The 23,933-nt window shown below is 42.8% G+C and overlaps 1 protein-coding gene across 1 annotated transcript in view; it reads left to right on the plus strand.

Moving 5' to 3' along the window:
* The window catches only part of LOC110499432 (Na(+)/H(+) exchange regulatory cofactor NHE-RF1), a 40,135-nt gene that overhangs the window by 12,502 nt on the left and 3,700 nt on the right, over nt 1–23,933 (plus strand). Inside the window, exons 2-4 of the mRNA XM_021576572.2 lie at nt 17,612–17,782; nt 19,177–19,330; nt 23,805–23,851. Coding sequence (XP_021432247.2) covers nt 17,612–17,782; nt 19,177–19,330; nt 23,805–23,851 — 372 coding nt within the window. The remainder of the gene's footprint in view (nt 1–17,611; nt 17,783–19,176; nt 19,331–23,804; nt 23,852–23,933) is intronic.

Raw genomic sequence — 23,933 nt, forward strand, 5'->3', positions numbered from 1 at the left:
TAATATAACCTCCACATCAGTCTAGCTGTCTATAATATAACCCCCACATCAGTCTAGCTGTCTATAATATAACCCCCACATCAGTCTAGCTGTCTATAATATAACCCCCACATCAGTCTAGCTGTCTATAATATAACCTCAGTCTGATGTCTATAATATAACCCCCACATCAGTCTAGCTGTCTATAATATAACCTCAGTCTGATGTCTATAATATAACCTCCACATCAGTCTAGCTGTCTATAATATAACCTCAGTCTGATGTCTATAATATAACCCCCACATCAGTCTAGCTGTCTATAATATAACCTCAGTCTGATGTCTATAATATAACCCCCACATCAGTCTAGCTGTCTATAATATAACCTCAGTCTGATGTCTATAATATAACCTCCACATCAGTCTAGCTGTCTATAATATAACCTCAGTCTGATGTCTATAATATAACCCCCACATCAGTCTAGCTGTCTATAATATAACCTCAGTCTGATGTCTATAATATAACCCCCACATCAGTCTAGCTGTCTATAATATAACCTCAGTCTAGCTGTCTATAATATAACCCCCACATCAGTCTAGCTGTCTATAATATAACCCCCACATCAGTCTAGCTGTCTATAATATAACCTCCACATCAGTCTAGCTGTCTATAATATAACCCCCACATCAGTCTAGCTGTCTATAATATAACCCCCACATCAGTCTAGCTGTCTATAATATAACCCCCACATCAGTCTAGCTGTCTATAATATAACCTCAGTCTGATGTCTATAATATAACCCCCACATCAGTCTAGCTGTCTATAATATAACCTCAGTCTGATGTCTATAATATAACCTCCACATCAGTCTAGCTGTCTATAATATAACCTCAGTCTGATGTCTATAATATAACCCCCACATCAGTCTAGCTGTCTATAATATAACCTCAGTCTGATGTCTATAATATAACCCCCACATCAGTCTAGCTGTCTATAATATAACCTCAGTCTGATGTCTATAATATAACCTCCACATCAGTCTAGCTGTCTATAATATAACCTCAGTCTGATGTCTATAATATAACCCCCACATCAGTCTAGCTGTCTATAATATAACCTCAGTCTGATGTCTATAATATAACCCCCACATCAGTCTAGCTGTCTATAATATAACCTCAGTCTAGCTGTCTATAATATAACCCCCACATCAGTCTAGCTGTCTATAATATAACCCCCACATCAGTCTAGCTGTCTATAATATAACCTCCACATCAGTCTAGCTGTCTATAATATAACCTCAGTCTGATGTCTATAATATAACCTCCACATCAGTCTAGCTGTCTATAATATAACCTCCACACCAGTCTAGCTGTCTATAATATAACCCCCACATCAGTCTAGCTGTCTATAATATAACCTCAGTCTGATGTCTATAATATAACCTCCACATCAGTCTAGCTGTCTATAATATAACCTCCACACCAGTCTAGCTGTCTATAATATAACCCCCACATCAGTCTAGCTGTCTATAATATAACCTCAGTCTAGCTGTCTATAATATAACCTCCACACCAGTCTAGCTGTCTATAATATAACCCCCACATCAGTCTAGCTGTCTATAATATAACCTCAGTCTGATGTCTATAATATAACCTCCACATCAGTCTAGCTGTCTATAATATAACCCCCACATCAGTCTGATGTCTATAATATAACCTCCACACCAGTCTAGCTGTCTATAATATAACCTCAGTCTGATGTCTATAATATAACCTCCACATCAGTCTAGCTGTCTATAATATAACCTCAGTCTGATGTCTATAATATAACCTCAGTCTGATGTCTATAATATAACCCCCACATCAGTCTAGCTGTCTATAATATAACCTCAGTCTAGCTGTCTATAATATAACCTCCACCTCAGTCTGATGTCTATAATATAACCTCCACATCAGTCTAGCTGTCTATAATATAACCTCAGTCTGATGTCTATAATATAACCTCCACATCAGTCTAGCTGTCTATAATATAACCTCCACATCAGTCTAGCTGTCTATAATATAACCTCAGTCTGATGTCTATAATATAACCTCCACATCAGTCTAGCTGTCTATAATATAACCCCCACATCAGTCTAGCTGTCTATAATATAACCCCCACATCAGTCTAGCTGTCTATAATATAACCTCCACATCAGTCTAGCTGTCTATAATATAACCTCAGTCTAGCTGTCTATAATATAACCCCCACATCAGTCTAGCTGTCTATAATATAACCCCCACACCAGTCTAGCTGTCTATAATATAACCTCCACATCAGTCTAGCTGTCTATAATATAACCTCCACATCAGTCTGATGTCTATAATATAACCTCCACATCAGTCTAGCTGTCTATAATATAACCTCCACATCAGTCTAGCTGTCTATAATATAACCTCAGTCTAGCTGTCTATAATATAACCTCCACATCAGTCTAGCTGTCTATAATATAACCTCCACATCAGTCTGATGTCTATAATATAACCCCCACATCAGTCTAGCTGTCTATAATATAACCTCAGTCTGATGTCTATAATATAACCTCCACATCAGTCTAGCTGTCTATAATATAACCTCAGTCTAGCTGTCTATAATATAACCTCCACATCAGTCTAGCTGTCTATAATATAACCTCCACATCAGTCTAGCTGTCTATAATATAACCCCCACATCAGTCTGATGTCTATAATATAACCTCCACACCAGTCTAGCTGTCTATAATATAACCTCCACATCAGTCTAGCTGTCTATAATATAACCCCCACATCAGTCTAGCTGTCTATAATATAACCTCCACATCAGTCTAGCTGTCTATAATATAACCCCCACATCAGTCTAGCTGTCTATAATATAACTACATAACCTTGGTGTTAGTCTTAGATAGCGTCCCAAATTGTACCCTATTACAGTACTCATTTAGTGCACTACTTTTGGCCAGGGCATATTAAGCTCTGGTCAAAAGTAGTACTCTATGGGTATAGCCTTGTTCAATGTGAGATTTCAAAACGGCTCTTATCACTTAATCGTGGGTGTTGTTCATCTCCAATGATCTGGGTGTAGTGCCATTGAGTTGCCCTTATCCCTATGTAACTACACCTTATTATAACTGCACTTATAGCATTGTTACAACATTGTATTAAAGACTGCTTTGGCGACTAAGTATTTAAAACCCTTTTGGGCTGGATGTATCAATGTGTTCATTTAAGTAATAATGCACCTTGGGGGTTTGTGGTATACGGCCAATATACCACGGCTAAGGGCTGTTCTTATGCACAACGCGGAGTGCCTGGATACAGCCCTTAGCAGTGGTATATTGGCCATATTTCACAAACCCTGAGGTGCCTTATTGCTATTATAAACTGGTTACCAACGTAATTAGAGCAGTAAAAATGTTTTGTCATACCCGTGGTATATGGTCTCATATAACACGTCATTGGTATATGTAAGGGCCATAGAGTTAGCCAATCAGCATCCAGGGCTCGAACCACCCAGTTTATGAACATGCATAATCTATGAGCAGAATTACTGTCTTTCCTTAATTAGCCATGAAATCCTTAGTTTGAAAGCAACTGTTTTTCTGGAAGCTGTGCTGTGCCTTTTTTTCCTTACATTTTTCACCCACGTGGGCCAGTCCTCTAGCAATTTGAGTTCAACCAATGAGCTTCAGGCCCTCGCCATTTGAGTGACAGCTAGCAAGAGGCAGGAAGAGCGAGAGCAGGGGGAGGGGGCAATGACGTGGTGCACATATTATAGTATGTGACGTAGTATGCAATTTTCAGGGACCAATTTTGTCCCGTGAGCGCTACATTCAGAACTGCTGGCTGAAAAGTATACAGGGGTTCGGGAGAGTCTCTGTCACAGGCATTTCCATAATAGCACAAGGAGTCTTACAGTGGTAGCGATGGATTTCAATGTGTTGCAGTGAAGTTGAACTTGATTCAGACCCCCGCTTTCCCCACCTCCTCTTCTATTGCCAAGGCAACACAGATTTGCCACACTGTCTAATCTGTTACCACGGAGATCCTGATTTGGGTCACCATAACAACTAGTACTCACAAGCCCTTGGATGATCTTGACATCTCACGGAGCTCTTTGCTGCTCTGGGTTGTTTACTCAGTGGCACACACACACACACACACACACACACACTGGGCTGACTGCCAACATAGTTTGTGAAGATCAATACCTTATGGCTCAAAGTAGGTCTGGGTGATATGGCAAATCAATTATCACGATATCTATATATTTTTTTCATTCGATAACGATAGTTATCATGATATTAATCAAATAGTGTTTAAAAGGTGCATATCTGCTTCAGACTCAAGATTGCCTAATGCCTGAACAAACCACTAGGCACGTAGCCTAGTGGTTAGAGTGTTGGGCCCGTAACCGAAAGGTTGCTAGATCGAATCCCCGAGCTGACAAGGCAGTTAAACCCACTGTTCCCCGGTAGGCCGTCATTGTAAATAAGAAGTTCTTAACTGACTTGCCTAGTTAAATAAAAAATGTATTATGTGAGCTACACAAAAGTATACTTTAAGGAAAATTGTTCCATGCGGCCAGGGAGCACGTACCTGGGGTCAATGAAATTGATAAGCCTCTTGAAACCTTCCTTTTCGACTGTACTATTTGGTAGCATGTCCTTAGCAATGCAATGCATAATAGCATTTGTGATGTCTTTTTGATGTTTGCTTGTAGGGCATAAACTCTGTCAGTGTTGACTGCTTCGGGCAACATCCCTAGATTGTCTGGTAGTTGAGGGGCGTTGATCAACACCGTGGCTCAAAGTCAAACTTCCTGCATGTTCCAAAGAGTGATTTTTGCTTCAGATTTTGTAAAGGGTTTGTCTTATTACCAGACTTTGTAGCCACCTGTCGTAGCCAAATTTTTACACCGAGCATTGTTCTGCTCTTTGTCAGACTTCAAAAAGCCAAACCGCTTCCAGATTACTGAAACAGTTGAACCATTTTCATGAATAATTTCCTCGCTGGAAGCTGCTCCTTCTCCATGGCTATCACTGCCACTGTTTTTGCCTACATCACTCATTTAGTGGTGAATAATGGCTCCTCCATCACTCGAGGTGCTAAGTGGTTTTTAGTGGGCGTGTACCTCTCCACGTGCGTAGTGTCACTTCTCTGCATGTTCCTGCTGCGTCACAGAGGTGAAATAGACTGCCGTACCTAATTATTCTATATCGACATTATCGAAAATGAATCTATACGTTTTCATATCGTTATTGAGTGAAGTAATTACCTCTATTTAATTATTGATTTATCGCCCAGCCCTAGCTCGACGCTTTCCTCCCAGGATTTTGGGTTACTCATATAACAACCTCAAATCATGTGATTGTATTAATCATTGATTTGTGTAATGGTGTGTGTTCTTATTATACTTTGAGGCCCTACATTTAAGACCCTTCCATTAACCCAGGCTGTCTGACTGGTTCTCCCTCTACTAGAGATAAAGACAGTGAATACAGCTGTTTTAACACATTCGTTTAATGGTGATGAGGCTGTGAGGTCTTAAACAGCCAGAAAAAAACCCTGGTGAACAAACCTGGAAAAAGGACTTCTGATAACATGACAGGGTTGAGAACTGCATTCAGCTTCTACATGTAATTGTGAGTGGGGCCTTGTGTGAGTGAATTGATTCTCTGTTATGAGCGATGCTTTGTCTCTGAGCTTCAGGCTCTGTATGCTCCTCCTCTGTAATCATGCAGAACTAACACAGCTAAGTTGAGCTTCTACACTGTGTGTGTGTGTGTGTCAAGAGGCCTGTGGTTTGCTGGCATAGCTGTGCAGAGATTCCAGGCCCAGTAGAGAGCACAGTAGGTTAGGCCATGGTGTAAGCCTTACCATGATGCTTGCTAGAGATGCTTTGGTCCATAGGGGATGCCTTACCTTTGTATCTGACCACTCAAACGGTAGTCTGGACAGTCCATCTTCATTATATTCTCTACAGGTTGGAGCCAACTCAGAATCTTGTATAAAGACAAATACAAAGACCCTACATTACTCATCTCATATGTATATACTATACTCTATATCATCTACTGTATCTTTATGTAATACATGTATCACTAGCCACTTTAAACTATGCCACTTTGTTTACATACCCTACATTACTAATCTCATATGTGTATATACTGTACTCGATACCATCTACTGCATCTTGCCCATGCCGTTCTGTACCATCGCTCATTCGTATATCTTTATCCCTTTACACGTGTGTGTGTGTGTGTGTGTGTGTGTATAAGGTAGTAGTTTTGGAATTGTTAGGTTAGATTACTCGTTGTTTATTACTGCATTGTCGGAACTAGAAGCACAAGCATTTCGCTACACTCGCATTAACATCTGCTAACCATGTGTATTTGACAAATAAATTAGATTTGAAATAGAGTAGCTACCGGTATCTGAGGTTTAGGGTGGTGCTGTATCATCAGTCTATCTGAGGAAACCACGTCCTGTGTGTTGCCATGGCGCCAGGCCAGACAGCACTGTCACTGACAGTACTAGACTAGAACAACCGGAACAGGAAAGAAAAGACGTGAGACAGCTAGTGTTTGTTCTGCTGGTTGGTAGACAGAGGAGATGGAAGTCATTTATATTGTGTCAGAGAACACAACTCTCTGACTGTGTGGGTAAGCAGATCAGAAATGAGTCATGACAAAGGAAGACAAGGGAAGCTTGTTCATGGTTCTAAACAGAAACCTTAAAGGAAGATGAAGTTGATGGCAGTTCATATTATTATTATTATTATGTGTCTATCATATAATAAAACATGTCTATATGGAGTTCTTTCACAAAAGCCTGTTTCTCTGGTAAACTTCAGACTTGGTGTCAGAGAGCGACAGAGAGGGAGACTGATGTGAAGCCATGGTAATGTTGTGGTCACGTAGCTCAGCCATGGGGTGTTCTTGTTTGCTGCGTTATGTTGTAACTTTTGACCAGAGCAGAGGTGAAAGGCCCTTCTATAACCAACAGCACTGCTCTGTTGACATTCAATCAACCATTATCCCATGCCCCACACCGGTCTCCTATCTAAAAAGGATTGACACACACATACACAGCCAGTCCTCCATACCTACCACACCCATCTATCTGTCTGTCAGATGCGTTGATGCTGACTCACTATTCATGTTCAAACACAGGTCCAATCATTGCTCTATAATGAGATGTTATCAGGTGCTGTCAGATAAGGTGTTTTTGGATGACCGACTGCTGTGTCTAGTTACTGTGTTCATCCAGTGTGTTGCAATATTGTTGGTGAAGCTAGGATCTTCTATGGGTGACCTCCAAATGGCACTCTGTTACCTACACAGTGCCCTATGGGGCCTAGTTAGAAGTAGTGCACCAAATAGGGAATAGGATGCCATTTGGGATGAAACCTGTGTCTTAACTTGACCCTGTAACTAGTCTACTGCTATCAGCCCATCTCTCTTCAGCCTGTCCTGTGTCTGATTGAGTTTGCAGCGCTAGCTGTTTCTCCAGTTAGTTGATGATTATCTCTAGGTGGCTGTGCAAGACAAAAGTGCAGCTCTAAGTTCAAGGGTTTCACACAAACTCTTAACTGGTGAAATAATATCTTTTTTTTTATTTCACACTCCAATAAAACACCCTTATTCTTCAAGGAAGGACTAAATGTTTTGGTTTACTATCTAATGCCACTAGATGTCCATCTCTTCTTCAACAATGGTACTGTGATAAAGACACTTTGAAAACTGTAGAATCCCCCAAAGAGGACCACAAGCCTTAGCCACCAGGACCATTCCAAGGAAGCAGGAGTGGAAAATTATTTTTTGGCATCTCTGATTGTTTTTGTAATTCTCACATAAACTTAATTGAGAGGAAGGATGTTTGGAAGCATTTTTATATTTTGTATGGCAAAATGTTTTTGTGGGGGGGGGGGGGGGGTCTCCTGAGTGGTGCAGCGGTCTGGAGGCGTCACTTACAGACCCGGGTTCGTTCCTGGGCTGTGTCTCAGCTGGCCGCGACCAAGTGACCCATGAGGCGGCGCACATTAATGGACCCAGGGTTGTCCGGATTAGGGGAGGGTTTGGTCGGCCGGGATGTCCTTGTCCCATTGCGCTCTAGTGACTCATTGTGGGGGTCACCAGTTGTGGGGGTCGCCATTGGTGCGGCTGGCTTCCGGGTTAAGCAAGCAGTGTGTCAAGATGCAGTGCGGCTTGGCAGGGTCGTGTTTTGGAGGACGCATGGCTCTCAACCATCTCCTCTACCGAGTCTGTACGGGAGTTGTGGCGATGGGACAAGACTGTAACTACCAATTTGGATATCACAATCTTTCTGTAGGGAGCTGTAAAAACATTAACCTCTGAGATGCAGGACCAATGAATGTTATGTCAAAAAGAAAGTCCAGTTTTTACAGGCTTTTAGTTTCCACATGTAAGCTAGGTGGTGCTATGCAGATATGCTAATCTTTATTAGTAAGGATAAGGCAGTGTGTGTGTGTGCACACGCCCATTAGTATTATGAAGACTCCGTGCCACAATAAGGGAATTGAGGTTGTCATTTTGACAGCCTCCAAGACTTCCTGTTAGCAGTAGGTCTACTACCTTACCCAGTATTTGCTCTGCGGTTGAGAGAGCGAGATACAAATTCCATCTAGACACCGTTGCTCTAGAGCACACAAAACTATACATGCCTTGGCCTAAACATCAGCGCCACGTTAACGTCCACAAAGCTGTGAACGAGCTGAGACAAGGGAAGAGAACACACAATGGGACAGATTGAGACTGCATCTCAAATTGAGACTGCATGCAGAATTTTGAAAAATATCCCCTGTGTACAAGGTAAAAAATCAAACAATGAATGCAGAGCAGAATTAGGCCGATACCCACTAATTATCAAAATCCAGAAAAGAGACGTTAAATTTTACAACCACCTAAAAGGAAATGATTCCCAAACCTTCCATAACAAAGTCAACACCTACAGAAAGACGAACATGGAGAGGAGTCCCCTAAGCAAGCTGGTCCTGGGGCTCTGTCCACAAACACACAGACCCCACAGAGCCCCAGGATAGCAAAATGTGTAAATATTTGTATTAACATAAGATTCAACTGAGACATAAATTGAACAAGTTTCACAGACATGTGACTAACAGAAATGGAATAATAATAATGTGTCCCAGAACAAAGGGGGGGTCAAGATCTGCAGTATCTGGTGTGGCCACCAGCTGCATTAAGTACTGCAGTGCATCTCCTCATGGACTGCACCAGATTTGCCAGTTCTTGCTGTGAGATGTTACCCCACTCTTCCACCAAGGCACCTGCAAGTTCCCAGACATTTCTGGGGGGAATGACCCTAGCCCTCACCCTCTGATACAACAGGTCCCAGACGTGCTCAATGGGATTGAGATCCGGGCACTTTGCTGGCCATGGCAGAACACTGACATTCCTGTCTTGCAGGAAATCATGCACAGAACGACCAGTATGGCTGGTGGCATTGTCATGCTGGAGGGTCTTGTCAGGATGAGCCTGCAGGAAGAGTACCACATGAGGGAGGAGGATGTCTTCCCAGTAACACACAGCGTTGTCATTGCAGGCAATCTCAACAAGCTCAGTCCGATGCTGCTGTGACACACTGCCCCAGACCATGACGGACCCTCCACCGCTCCAGAGAACAGGCCTCGGTGTAACGCTCATTCCTTCTACGATAAATGCGAATCCGACCATCACCCCTGGTGAGACAAAACCGCGACTCGTCAGTGAAGAGCACTTTTTGCCAGTCTTGTCTGGTCCGGAGACAGTGGGTGTGTGCCCATAGGCGACGTTGTTGCCGGTGATGTCTGGTGAGGACCTGCCTTACAACAGGCCTACAAGCCTTCAGTCCAGTCTCTCTCAGCCTATTGCGGACAGTCTGAGCACTGATGGAGGGATTGTACATTCCTGGTGTAACTCGGGCAGTTGTTGTTGCCATCCTGTACCTGTCCCGCAGGTGTGATGTTCAGATGTACCGATCCTGTGCAGGTGTTGTTACGTGTGGTCTGCCACTACGAGGACGATCAGCTGTCCGTCCTGTCTCCCTGTAGCGCTGTCTTGGGTTTCTCACAGTACGGACATTGCAATTTATTGCCCTGGCCACATCTGCAGTCCTCATGCCTACTTACAGCATGCCTAAGGCACGTCCACACAGATGAGCAGGGACCCTGGGCATCTTTCTTTTGGTGTTTTTCAGAGTCAGTAGAAAGGCCTCTTTAGTGTCCTAAGTTTTCATAACTGTGACCTTAATTGCCTACCTTCTGTAAGCTGTTAGTGTCTTAACGACTGATCCATTGTTCATGGTTCATTAAACACTGTTTCCCATGCTTGTTCAAACACTTTACAATGAAGATCTGTGAAGTTATTTGGATTTTTACAAGCTGTCTTTGAAGGACAGGGTCCTGAAAAAGGGACGTTTCTATGTTTGCTGAGTTTATATATTTACCCAAACCATACATGGGGGATTGGAAATGATGCAGACAATTACATTGATGGAAGCAACAATCAATCTGCAATTGATTAAAGCCGATCCACCCCTTAAATTATATTAATTTGAAAACAAATCCAATTTTCATTAACTCCCATATCGAATGGGTGAAATACCACAGTGTGCAATCACAGCAACAAGATTTGTGACCTGTTGCCACTTGTTGACTTATTTTCCCTTTTGTACTTTAACAATTTGCACATCCAATGACATTTGAAATGTCTTTATTCTTTTGGAACTTTTGTGAGTGTAATGTTTTTTGTTGTTGATTTCACTTGGTTATTTATCTACTTCACTTGCTTTGGCAATGTTAACATGTGTTTCCAATGGGGGAGAGGGAGAATGGTTCTCCTTCTGGCAGTGTAACACTCACACACACACACACACTTAACGTGTGGTAGATTGTAGGTATGCTCTTCTTATTCAAGGGGTGGGTCTAATCCTGAATGCAGACAGTAAACATTACACTCACTAAAGTTCCAAAATAATAAAATGCATTTCAAATGGAATTAAAATGTAATTCCAGCCCGTGTCTATTCCACAAGTTACCCACTGGCTAAATTCTATGATGTTAAAATGCCTATTTACTCTGTTCCAGTCTCAGCTTCAGCAAACCGCACGACAGCCTGGACAAATACAGAGGGAGAGACGGGGATCTGTGCCAAATGCCACCCTATTCCCTATATACTGGACTACTTTTGACCAGAGCCCTATGGCACTATATAGGGAATAGGGTGCCATTTTGGATGTACTGTAGTGAGACGAGTGACCGTCTGCTGCTGCTGCTGGTGGGTTGAGTGCTTAGAGCTCACTGCTCTGTAACTCTGCTGCATTTAAAGCTTCAACAAGATACTTGAAGCTGAATGAGAACTTTAATAGACAAGCGCTTGTTTTGGATGCTTTGAGCTGTGCCGTTTAAGTCGGCACTACTAGTGTTGCCAAAGCTCAAATCACCCCCAAAACATCAATCCATTTACAACTGCTTGTCTATCAGAGATTGAGTCTTTGCTGTGGCTGCAGCTGGCTGAGGAAACCACCCTCGTAGTGTTTTGAGTGCAGATTTCTGCTGTGACAACGGCTGGCTGGGGATCAGGGGTTCAGGCCTCTCCGTCTCCCCAGGACAAAGCTTCTCATTGTCAGCCTGCCTGGCCTCCCAGTCCCCCCTGAGGACGACCTGGGATTGGAGCTGGACATGGGCGTAGTGACGGACACCAACAGGATGTGTGAGGGGGAGGGGGTGGGAGGTATATCATTGCTCTCCTCCTGTGTCGGCTGGTTCTCTCTTCTCCTTCTGGTTCATAGGCTGGTTCTCTGTCTGTTGTGCTTGTATTAACTGGATACCTCAGTGCTTTCTTCTCTCTCTGTGTGTGGTGTGCGTGTGCATACTATTTGTGTCTCCCACATTCAAAATCATGTTTGTCTGACATCATTACTGTTGACATGTTCATGTTGACACTTGACAGTCAGGAATGTGAGATTGTCCTGCCCTCCATCCTTTGTACTATGAGTTGTAATAGTTTTAATGTACCATTCAGTACTGAAGCTGTCATACGGCCTGTGTTGGTCTTCCTCAACAGTCAATGGTTATGAAGCCATGTGTGAATCAATGAAACGCTCAATAATGTCCTTCCATGTTCATCCCAGCCAGAAACAACTCTGCACTGACCATTTTTAGGATATTAAACCAATCATATTCTGTGGTTGACTCTCAAACTGACCCCTATTTCCAATATAGTGCACTACTTGTGACCAGTGCCCATAATGAATAGGGTGTCATTTGGGAGGCAGGATCTGAATCATATAAACTGGGTTTATTTTCTGCCAGCAAGTTTTTCACAGCAGGGAGACACGTCACATGGGTGGACGTTCAGGATGCAAAGGTTGCTCTTAAGGTTGGTAACAGATAATTATTAACGGGTGACTAACGATTACAGAGCAACAATCTCTGGAACAGCCCTTTTTATCAGTGGAGGAGGAGTACATTTTATATGATGATTGTTCTCTATCATTACTGTAGTATGCAAAATAGATATAGGCCTCTATATATCCACCGGTCATAAAGTCTCTCCACCTTTACAGCATCTTATCTGTTCCATTAGTTATGATTGAAATGGGATTTAACACCAATCCTCAACCTGGCTCAATAAATGTACATTTCCTGTCTTCCCCTGCTATTCTCATGAGTGTTGAACCATAGCACAGCCATATGCATTTAGAGAATTCTGCTAACTTGGAATTCTAATGGATGACATATTGGTATCAAAAGTTCCAAGAACAATTGCATTCTGGTTCTGAATGAGAATGTTTTGCATAGAGGGTTTGGTTGGTGCCAACACGGAGGTTAGGTTTGCAACCTCTCTCTGGCTGTGCTGTTAACCTCATTCCCTTTTCTGCTACTGCACTCCTATGTAGCTGTTAGCCTGTCTCCACCTCTAGTGGGATTAAATGCTTAGTCTAGCGTATGACCACTCCTGGATTAGTTCATTACGTTGAACACCAGTCCAGAGCCCAGCTAGACTCTCTAGCAAGCCTTGTCACTGACTTGAGACAGAGTTTAACGGACGCTCGCACACAACCCAAGCCACACACTTGTGTTTTTTAATATTTATTTTACCCGGCAGGTCAATTAAGAACAAATTCTATTTTACAATCACAGCCTGGAGTCTGAACTGCTCCTTTTAGATACAGTATTATCCTACTGTTCATATTCATAGAACTATAGTACGTAGAAGCAAGTATGGAGCTTGGAGGTAGGGTTGCCAACTTTCTCACTACCAAATAAGGGCCAAAAGGTGACGTGCCAGTGCACGGTGCCACGGCGGTTTGGGTATGGTGTTGTGTGAAAGTGTATATTTAATGGTCTTATTTAATTGGAAAGGCAAAACATTCTTATATTCTGTTTAGCCTATAGCTTTACTAAAACTGTATCATTATGTAAACAAACCTCAAAATAAATGATCAAAGAAATCTCAGTTTGGAACTTGACAGCAGACACAACATTTTAAATGGAAAAGAGGGACATGAATCACTCCAAGTCTACTTCTTCCATGGATATTTTTGCTGCTCTAGACTGAGTCAAGCAGTCCTGTTGCATAGCCAGAGAGAAGTCCTTCCATGACAAGTCACAGTTCAGATATTTGAAGTTCATTTTGATCAGCTCTGTGCTGCATCTGTTTCTTGAGTCACACCATCTAATGGTCATCAGACAGAATCCTCTCTACAAAGGCATTTGAGCCTGGCACACTGAGGACAAATGAGACAATCCTGAACATGTTGATCAACTTGGCTTTATCTAGGTTTTGGAAAACTGCCACCCACTTCTCACTGGTGTATTTTGTGGTATCCTGTCTGGCTTTCTGTATTTCCTCCCGGCTAACACAAAGCTATTCAGAGTTGGTCAGTATGACTGTCTCTGTCATTTTGAGGGCAACCGCTCCAGGTCAGTGAAAGAGAGCTCCTCAGAGGTCGACTGGTTTCAGTTCCACCATTACATTTTCTGGATGAGTAATCAAACCACTTGTCAATGTATGTAATGACAGTGTAGATAGACCCTCAAAGTCCTGTTGCTGCTTGGGCCTTTGTGCTGACAATTGTTTGTCCATCAGCTGCTTGGTTTTGTATCCAAAAAAGCTGTCCTGTTTCCCCTGAAGCATCTTCATTTTAAACTTTTTGACTTCCTCGTAAACATCTGTGATGCAGAGTGTTGTTTCCTCCAGCTTTTTTACGAGTTGGTCAAAAACACACCCTACGTTGTGGGAAAAAAATCACAGATAAATCTCGGCAGCTTCTGTTTTTTTCTTCATACTAAAAAATACTCTTCAGTGCCACAGGACAGGTCTCCCCAAGGGACCTGAAGTATGACGTAAGAGCTGGCCAGCTTTGCAGGAGACGGTCAACAGCTGGATTGAAGAGCGAGCCATCGTGTGCAAACATGTCGCAGAATTTCACACACTCCATCAGACACAGAGAAATATCTCACACACACTGGAATTTTTTTCTGATTCCCTTGTTTGAGGCATCACTGGCAACTGAGAAATACACGGGCTCACCTTCGTTCGGGGACAGACCATCCAAAACTAATTGTAATCCTCTCTGCTTTCGTTCATCCCAAGTGCATCATCTTCACAACATTTTAGTCATGAAACAAAGCACCGTTGACCCTAATAAGACCGTATGTTGTAGCAGAGTCCGTGTTTAACCGTATGGTACATAGACGAGGCTTCACTTGCTGCGATTTTTGTCCTTTTCCGCAGTAAGACGTCACGATAAATGAACCAATATTGCTAGCACCTTTTTAGCTAGCGTGGCCTTCTTGTACATTTCTGTGGTTACTCTCCCCTCCATGGCCAATTGAGAATTCCCGACCGCATAAAGTACAGAAAGCTTTTGTCGAGTCACCACTGACGGGCTGAACCCACCTCTTTTTTGCTTTCCGTTGTTTGTTGTAGCTGCAGGATTTGTTTTGTCTTTTTTGCAGGTTTATCCATATTTCCTTGATATGCCAAACCGACCGAACAACAACAGAAATGACTTGGCAGGAATTGCCGTGTTTACGCTATACTGTGATTGGATGAAAAAAAACGACACCAATTTAGCCCAATATAAGGGACATCCCGGCTAATACGAACTGTTGGCAACCCTACTTGGAATAGCTATAGTGTTCTTAAATAAACTGAATTATGCTTGCTTGGTGAGTATTTAGTAACAGCAGTGCACTAGGTCCAATAGCTTCATGTCCGTTTTCCCTTGCTAGCCGTCTATGTTCCACATTTGCACTAATAAAACGACACAGGGCGACGTTTTAATTGTCCCAGCTCCCTGTCTCTGGTGTAAACCTGTCACGGAGTGTTCTCTAATTCATTGAGAACAGGAACCTTGCCTATTTCTCTCTTGGTCTTCGGATGGTTGTGGAACGCTAGAATCCAGTCCGTCTTGATCTCTGTCACACTAATGGTATTTTAACTACATTTTTTTAATATCCATTCCAGGTCAACTGTTGCTTTAAATGTGGAGTTTGTGCTAATTGTTCTCTGTGATGAACAATCTGCTATTTTGCTCTTTGTAGAGGTATAATCTGCTCTCTCCATGTAACAGCGTAGATATGTGCTGAACTAGACATGCTTTCTCTCTCTGTCTCTCTCTCTCTTGCTGTCTCACTCTCTCTAGGTATAGATATGTGCTGAACTAGACATGCTTTATCTCTCTGTCTCTCTCACTCTCTCTAGGTATAGATATGTGCTGAACTAGACATGCTTTCTCTCTCTGTCTCTCTCTCTCTTGCTGTCTCACTCTCTCTAGGTATAGATATGTGCTGAACTAGACATGCTTTCTCTCTCTGTCTCTCTCACTCTCTCTAGGTATAGATATGTGCTGAACTAGACATGCTTTCTCTCTCTGTCTCTCTCACTCTCTCTAGGTATAGATATGTGCTGAACTAGACATGCTTTCTCTCTCTGTCTCTCTCACTCTCTCTAGGTATAGATATGTGCTGAACTAGACATGCTTTCTCTCTCTGTCTCTCTCACTCTCTCTAGGTATAGATATGTGCTGAACTAGACATGCTTTCTCTCTCTGTCTCTCTCTCTCTTGCTGTCTCACTCTCTCTAGGTATAGATATGTGCTGAACTAGACATGCTTTCTCTCTCTGTCTCTCTCACTCTCTCTAGGTATAGATATGTGCTGAACTAGACATGCTTTCTCTCTCTGTCTCTCTCACTCTCTCTAGGTATAGATATGTGCTGAACTAGACATGCTTTCTCTCTCTGTCTCTCTCACTCTCTCTAGGTATAGATATGTGCTGAACTAGACATGCTTTCTCTCTCTGTCTCTCTCACTCTCTCTAGGTATAGATATGTGCTGAACTAGACATGCTTTCTCTCTCTGTCTCTCTCTCTTGCTGTCTCACTCTCTCTAGGTATAGATATGTGCTGAACTAGACATGCTTTCTCTCTCTGTCTCTCTCTCTCTTGCTGTCTCACTCTCTCTAGGTATAGATATGTGCTGAACTAGACATGCTTTCTCTCTCTGTCTCTCTCTCTCTTGCTGTCTCACTCTCTCTAGGTATAGATATGTGCTGAACTAGACATGCTTTCTCTCTCTGTCTCTCTCTCTCTTGCTGTCTCACTCTCTCTAGGTATAGATATGTGCTGAACTAGACATGCTTTCTCTCTCTGTCTCTCTCTCTTGCTGTCTCACTCTCTCTAGGTATAGATATGTGCTGAACTAGACATGCTTTCTCTCTCTGTCTCTCTCTCTCTTGCTGTCTCACTCTCTCTAGGTATAGATATGTGCTGAACTAGACATGCTTTCTCTCTCTGTCTCTCTCTCTCTTGCTGTCTCACTCTCTCTAGGTATAGATATGTGCTGAACTAGACATGCTTTCTCTCTCTGTCTCTCTCTCTCTTGCTGTCTCACTCTCTCTAGGTATAGATATGTGCTGAACTAGACATGCTTTCTCTCTCTGTCTCTCTCTCTTGCTGTCTCACTCTCTCTAGGTATAGATATGTGCTGAACTAGACATGCTTTCTCTCTCTGTCTCTCTCTCTCTTGCTGTCTCACTCTCTCTAGGTATAGATATGTGCTGAACTAGACATGCTTTCTCTCTCTGTCTCTCTCTCTTGCTGTCTCACTCTCTCTAGGTATAGATATGTGCTGAACTAGACATGCTTTCTCTCTCTGTCTCTCTCTCTCTTGCTGTCTCACTCTCTCTAGGTATAGATATGTGCTGAACTAGACATGCTTTCTCTCTCTGTCTCTCTCTCTCTTGCTGTCTCACTCTCTCTAGGTATAGATATGTGCTGAACTAGACATGCTTTCTCTCTCTGTCTCTCTCTCTTGCTGTCTCACTCTCTCTAGGTATAGATATGTGCTGAACTAGACATGCTTTCTCTCTCTGTCTCTCTCTCTTGCTGTCTCACTCTCTCTAGGTATAGATATGTGCTGAACTAGACATGCTTTCTCTCTCTGTCTCTCTCTCTCTTGCTGTCTCACTCTCTCTAGGTATAGATATGTGCTGAACTAGACATGCTTTCTCTCTCTGTCTCTCTCTCTTGCTGTCTCACTCTCTCTAGGTATAGATATGTGCTTAACAAGATCTGTTTTCTCTGTAGGACTCGAAGGCAGAGCTGCGTCCTCGTCTGTGCTCGATGAAGAAGGGTGCGACGGGCTATGGCTTCAACTTGCACAGTGAGAAGTCTAAACCGGGCCAGTACATTAGAGCTGTGGACGAGGAATCTCCTGCTGACAAGGCTGGTCTCAAACCGCAGGACAAGATAGTACAGGTACGTATATCTTTACTGTACAAACAGAGACTCTGTACAGGATGTTTTTATAAAGCCAACTACTCAGCAGCACATCCCTGCTCTCATCCCTGAACCATATTAGCAATGCAGTGCAATATTCTTCTGGTACTATTTGTCTTCACCTTTTATCAACTTGTACAGACATGTCTTCTCTTGTACAGATAGTATGTCAGGCATCGATATGACAATCAGACAGTTGTGCTGGCCTTGAGGATGAATGTGTGTGTTGTAATCTCATTACATCAGTGGCAGAGTAGGAATGGTAATCAGTACTGGGATTAGGTAATGCACTGTTGGGAAGTGACTTTGTGTGGGGGGGAGGGAGAAAGTGAGAGACAAAAACAGAGGGTTTTTCAAGGCCAGTTGTGTGAGTGTGAAGGGGAAACAGTCCTTGATACTGTTGTTTTTCGGGCCCTTGGTCCCCATGTCGTAATACGACCACTGTCTGTCTATGACTTGAATTACACTCCAATTACACTGACTTCAAACAGTGTCTGACAAAGGTCAAGGCTGTAAGTCTAATGCTTTCTACTAACCAGGGAAACATTTGTGAGCTACCGTTCTTAGGTATGGTGTACACATAGACTGGGATCAGCGATAGAGTCTATCAGGGCTCTGCTCTATTGTGTGATCACTATGGAAGTCTGTGAGAGAATCAATTCAAACCGATATTCCCCCCTCTGACTTTCTCCTGTTGGAATTCAACAGGCAGCACTGGGTCCTATAGCAGTGGGTAGTTCCTACTAGGGTGCTTCCTACAGTGTCCCTAAGCGTTTAATTCAGTTTAAACTTCCAAGAGATGACCACCCATAACAACTATATTGTCTCACTGTTCTCTGTCATCATGGTGAATGTACTGGACAGCTGTACTTTTTAAAACTTTGTCTCTCTGTCTCTAACCAGGTTAACAGTATGTCTGTCTCTAACCAGGTTAACAGTATGTCTGTCTCTAACCAGGTTAACAGTATGTCTGTCTCTAACCAGGTTAACAGTATGTCTGTCTCTAACCAGGTTAACAGTATGTCTGTCTCTAACCAGGTTAACAGTATGTCTGTCTCTAACCAGGTTGTCAGTATGTCTGTCTCTAACCAGGTTGTCTGTCTCTAACCAGGTTAACAGTATGTCTGTCTCTAACCAGGTTAACAGTATGTCTGTCTCTAACCAGGTTAACAGTATGTCTGTCTCTAACCAGGTTAACAGTATGTCTGTCTCTAACCAGGTTAACAGTATGTCTGTCTCTAACCAGGTTAACAGTATGTCTGTCTCTAACCAGGTTGTCTGTCTCTAACCAGGTTAACAGTATGTCTGTCTCTAACCAGGTTAACAGTATGTCTGTCTCTAACCAGGTTAACAGTAAGTCTGTCTCTAACCAGGTTAACAGTAAGTCAGTAGCAGGGATGCAGCACAGTGAGGTGGTAGCAGCCATCAAGGCCGGGGGAGATGAGACCAGTCTACTGGTGGTGGATCGTGAGGCAGAAGCTTTCTTCAACAGCTGCAACGTCATTCCTACTGAGGCCCACCTCACAGGTACACACACACACACACACACTATATCCTTGGAAAAACGCTTGTCGGGCAGATTCCTGTGAATCCTTTGGTCATTTGGTCATAGATTAGTTCAGTAGAAATTGACAGACTTCTATCTTGTACTACTTGTCGTCAAGTAGTACTATCTCTCTCCAAACGTACACACAGTGGCCTTGTTGAAGTTAATGATTAAACTGGAGTTGGGGGTGGAGGAGTAGCTGGCTGGCCATAGTCCCAGTCGGTATTAGATAGAACATTGCAGCCCGCTTGTGGCGAAAAAAAAAAAACCTGTGGTTACCTAGGTTACACCATTGGCTCACAGCAAAAAACTTCACATTTTTTTTCAAACACAGTTTTCTTGTTTGGTTGATTTGGTCTATTACAAAACTACATTTGAAGAAATGTAAAACATGTCTGAAGATGACTTTTCAAAATGGCTGCCGGGCATTCCCACTACTTAGAACATGTTCAAGGTCACTTCAGTAGGCAAAAAGTGAGCTGAGATCTAACGCTCAGGATTGTTTCAAGACGTGACTTAAACGTAACATTAACCTAACAAAAAGACTTCTGTAAGGAATGAGGTTTTTGCAGCAGGCCTAATACATTATCACATCATATTGGCTATATGCCTGGCCTGACAATATTGTTATTCTCAGGGAGAGAGCAGCAGAGGATCCCTGCTCTCTCCTTCCTTTCTTCTGGTAGACTGACCAGAGAGAGGGGACATGTCTTCCACCTGACTGCGAAAAAGTCGCACCGCACAAATTCATGCACAAATTCATGTTGTTCTTATGACCAGAGAAAGTGAAATATTCCTAGGTATTAAAAATAGACACGACCAGCTGCTAATACTAATAACAACGCAGGGCCATCAATGGACTTGGCTACTCATTCATTGCTGCTGCAGTGTGAGGGGGAGTAGGGAGAAGCACGTTTTATAATAGTGTTGACTAAAAACAGTTGACAGTGCTGAATAAAATATTACAGACATAAACTCAAACAGCTCTTCGCTGTATTCTTTGACAATCTCTCTCTGGTCAAGGTTTTAAAAGTTATGAAATCTCACGTTGGCTAGTATCAAATTTAGCTGGTCGTGGAAGCTGTAGTCATGGTGATTTGAGCTATTCAACGGCCAGCACAGTAGGCAGCGCTCGATTTAGCAACATGTCTCCCAGTCCGCTGGGTAGGCGGTTTGTCTTCTCAGACAGATGAAATGGCAACACTTGGTGCGCAGGGCTTCTGAGTCAAGTGCATCTACCACCAACAGCACAACACAAATCACATCAAAAAGGAGTGAAAACCTTTGTTGGCTTTTCTATAGAAATGTTTGTTGATCGACTAGAAGATCAATCGGTTGATGACCATGGCCTCCCTCATGCCCGTTCCATGACGGCGCTAGCAGCCACGTGAGTGAATACTAGCTAGCTACTGACCGTAACATTAAGGTAGTCAACACCAACAACACAAACAAATGGACAATAAAGTGAGTAGAATTACAAGACTAAACAAGTTTATATGTCTTACCTGTGGTGAAATGTTTTCCAACCACATAGTAGCCTACTTGGACACAGTCCCCACTCTCCCACATCAAATAACCTGAAGCCACATAGTCTTCTCGCTGGCTCTATTTCCCTACATAGGAGTATTACGAACTGTAGTTTGGTATTTCTGACCTGGTTGCATGTACATTGAACAACAGCTTTTCAGCATGTTTTGTTATTTCTGTACAATGAAGGTGGCTCTTTTACAATGTGGGTCAACGGAGATTTTTTATTTATTTTTTCCTCAATTTGTGGTCGACAGGAATCGCATATTATTACGTGAATATCGACTCGGACTATCAGAACTAGACCAAGCCAATAGCCTTCTCTTTGAAGATGATGAAGTCATGGCAACAGTATTCATGGCAACAGCTGGGGTGTGGAGGATGAAAAAGTCCCTTAAGATCTAGGACAGAAGAGTCAGGCACTAAAGTCCAACCTTTTATTCAGGTATATTACATTTCCACAGTACTAATTAGTCAACAATAACACTGACATCATACAGGACAGAAAAGGACTGTGATTCCAATGAAGAACTACACTATATGACCAAAAGTCTGTGGACACCTGCTCGTCGAACATCTCATTCCAAAATCATGGGCATTAATATGGAGTTGGTCCCTCCTTTGCTGCTATAACAGCATCCACTCTTCTGGGAAAGCTTTCCACTAGATGTTGGAAAATTAATGCAGGGATTTGCTTCCATTCAGCCACGAGCATTAGTGAGGTCGGGCACTGATGTTGGGACGATATAGGCCTGGCTCATTTTCGGTGTTCCAATTCATCCCGAAGGTGTTCGGTGGGGTTGAGGTCAGGGCTCTGTGCAGGCCAGTCAAGTTCTTCCACACCGATCTAAAAAAAAAAAAAAAAATTTCTGTATGGATCTTGCTTGGCACAGAGGCATTGTCATGCTTAAACAGGAAAGGGCCTTCCCCAAACTGTTGCCATGAAGTTGGAACCACTGCTGCTACTCTCTGTTTATCTTATAGTCACTTTAACTATACATTCATGTACATACTATTGGCCCCTCAATTAGCCCGACCAACCAGTGCTCCCGCACATTGGCTAACCAGGCTGTCTGCATTGTGTCCCACCACCTGCCAACCCCTCTTTTTATGCTACTGCTACTCTCTGTTCATCATATATGCACAGTCACTTTAACCATACCTACATGTACATATTACTTCAATAAGCCTGACTAACAGGTGTCTGTATATAGCCTTGCTCCTCTTATTTTCAACTGTCTGTAAAAATACTGTTGTTTTACTTCTTTACTTACCTACACACACACTCACACACACATACACTTTTTTTTTCTCCGCACTATTGGTTAGAGCCTGTAAGTAAGCATTTCACTGTAAGGTCTACACCTGTTCTATTCGGCGCACGTGACAAACTTTGATTTGATCACTCCAGAGAACGCGTTTCCCTTTTGTCCAATGGCGGCGAGCTTTACACCACTCCAGCTGATGCTTGGCATTGCACATGGTGATCTTAGGCTTGTGTGCTGCTGCTTGGCCATGGAAACCCATTTTCATGAAGCTCCCGACGGAACAGTTTTTGTGCTGACGTTGCTTCCAGAAGCAGTTTGGAGTGAGTGTTGCAACCGAGGACAGACTATTTTTATGCTCGACACTCTTCAGCATTCTGTGGTCCCGCTCTGTGAGTTTGTGTGGCCCACCACTTTGTGGCTGAGCGGTAGTTTCTCCTAGACGTTTCAATAGCAGTACTCACAGTTTACCGGGACATGCTCTAGCAGGACAAACTTTATGAACGGACTTGTTGGAAAGGTGGCATCCTATGACGGTGCTACTTTGAAAGTCACTGAGCTCTTCAGTAAAGCCACTCTACTGCCAATGTTTGTGTATGGAGATTGCATGGCTGTGTGCTCGATTTTATACACCTGCCAGTAACGGGTGTGGCTGAAATAGCAGAATCCACTAATTTGAAGGGGTGTCCATATACAAAACCAGTTTCAACGGTGAAGAGGCGACTCCAGGATGCTGGCCTTCTAGGCAGGGTTCCTCTGTCCAATGTCTGTGGTCTTTTGCCCATCTTAATCTTTTATTTTTATTGGCCAGTCTGAGATATGGCTTTTTCTTTGCAACTCTGCCTAGAAGGCCACCATCCCGGAGTCGCCTCTTCACTGTTGACCCTGAGACTGGTGTTTTGCGGGTACTATTTAAATGAAGCTGCCAGTTGAGGACTTGTGAGGCGTCTGTTTCTCATACTAGACACTAATGTACTTGTCCTCTTGCTCAGTTGTGCACCGGGGCCTCCCACTCCTTCTATTCTGGTTAGAGCCAGTTTGCACTGTTCTGTGAAGGGAGTAGTACACAGCGTTGTACAAGATCTTCAGTTTCTTGGCAATTTCTCGCATGTAATAGCCTTCATTTCTCAAAACAAGAATAGACTGACGAGTTTCAGAAGAAAGGTCTTTGCTTCTGGCCATTTTGAGCCTGTAATCGAACCCACAAATGCTGACGCTCCAGATACTCAACTACTCAATAAGGCCAGTTTTATTTCTTCTTTAATCAGGACAACAGTTTTCAGCTGTGCTAACATAATTGCTAAATGCTTTTCTAATGATCAATTAGCCTTTTAAAATGATAAACTTGGATTAGCCAACACAACATGCCTTTGGAACACAGGAGTGATGGCTGCTGATAATGGGCCTCTGTACGCCGATGTAGATATTCCATTTAAAAAGTAAGCAGTTTCCAGCTGCAATAGTCATTTACAACATTAACAATGTCTACACTGTATTTCTGATCAATTTGATGTTAATAGACAAAAACATTCTAAGTGACCCCAAACTTTTGAAAGGTTGTGTGTGTCCTCTTAATATCACTATTCCTTATCCACAATGGTGACTAAACTATTGTTCCACAGAACCGGTCAGCTGATTTGGCTTTTTTGTCTGTTTCCTCTAGGACCTCTTCCTGAACCTGTGTCCAATGGAGGAGCAGAAGAAGAGGAGGTGAGGAGTGTGTGGGGGGGGGGGGCACTTCTCTCGGGCTCTTATCACCAAAGTGGACATTCCTGGATAGAGATTAGGACGG

This window comes from Oncorhynchus mykiss, chromosome 20 (assembly GCF_013265735.2).
Source record: "Oncorhynchus mykiss isolate Arlee chromosome 20, USDA_OmykA_1.1, whole genome shotgun sequence".
In the NCBI taxonomy this organism is placed as follows: domain Eukaryota; kingdom Metazoa; phylum Chordata; class Actinopteri; order Salmoniformes; family Salmonidae; genus Oncorhynchus; species Oncorhynchus mykiss.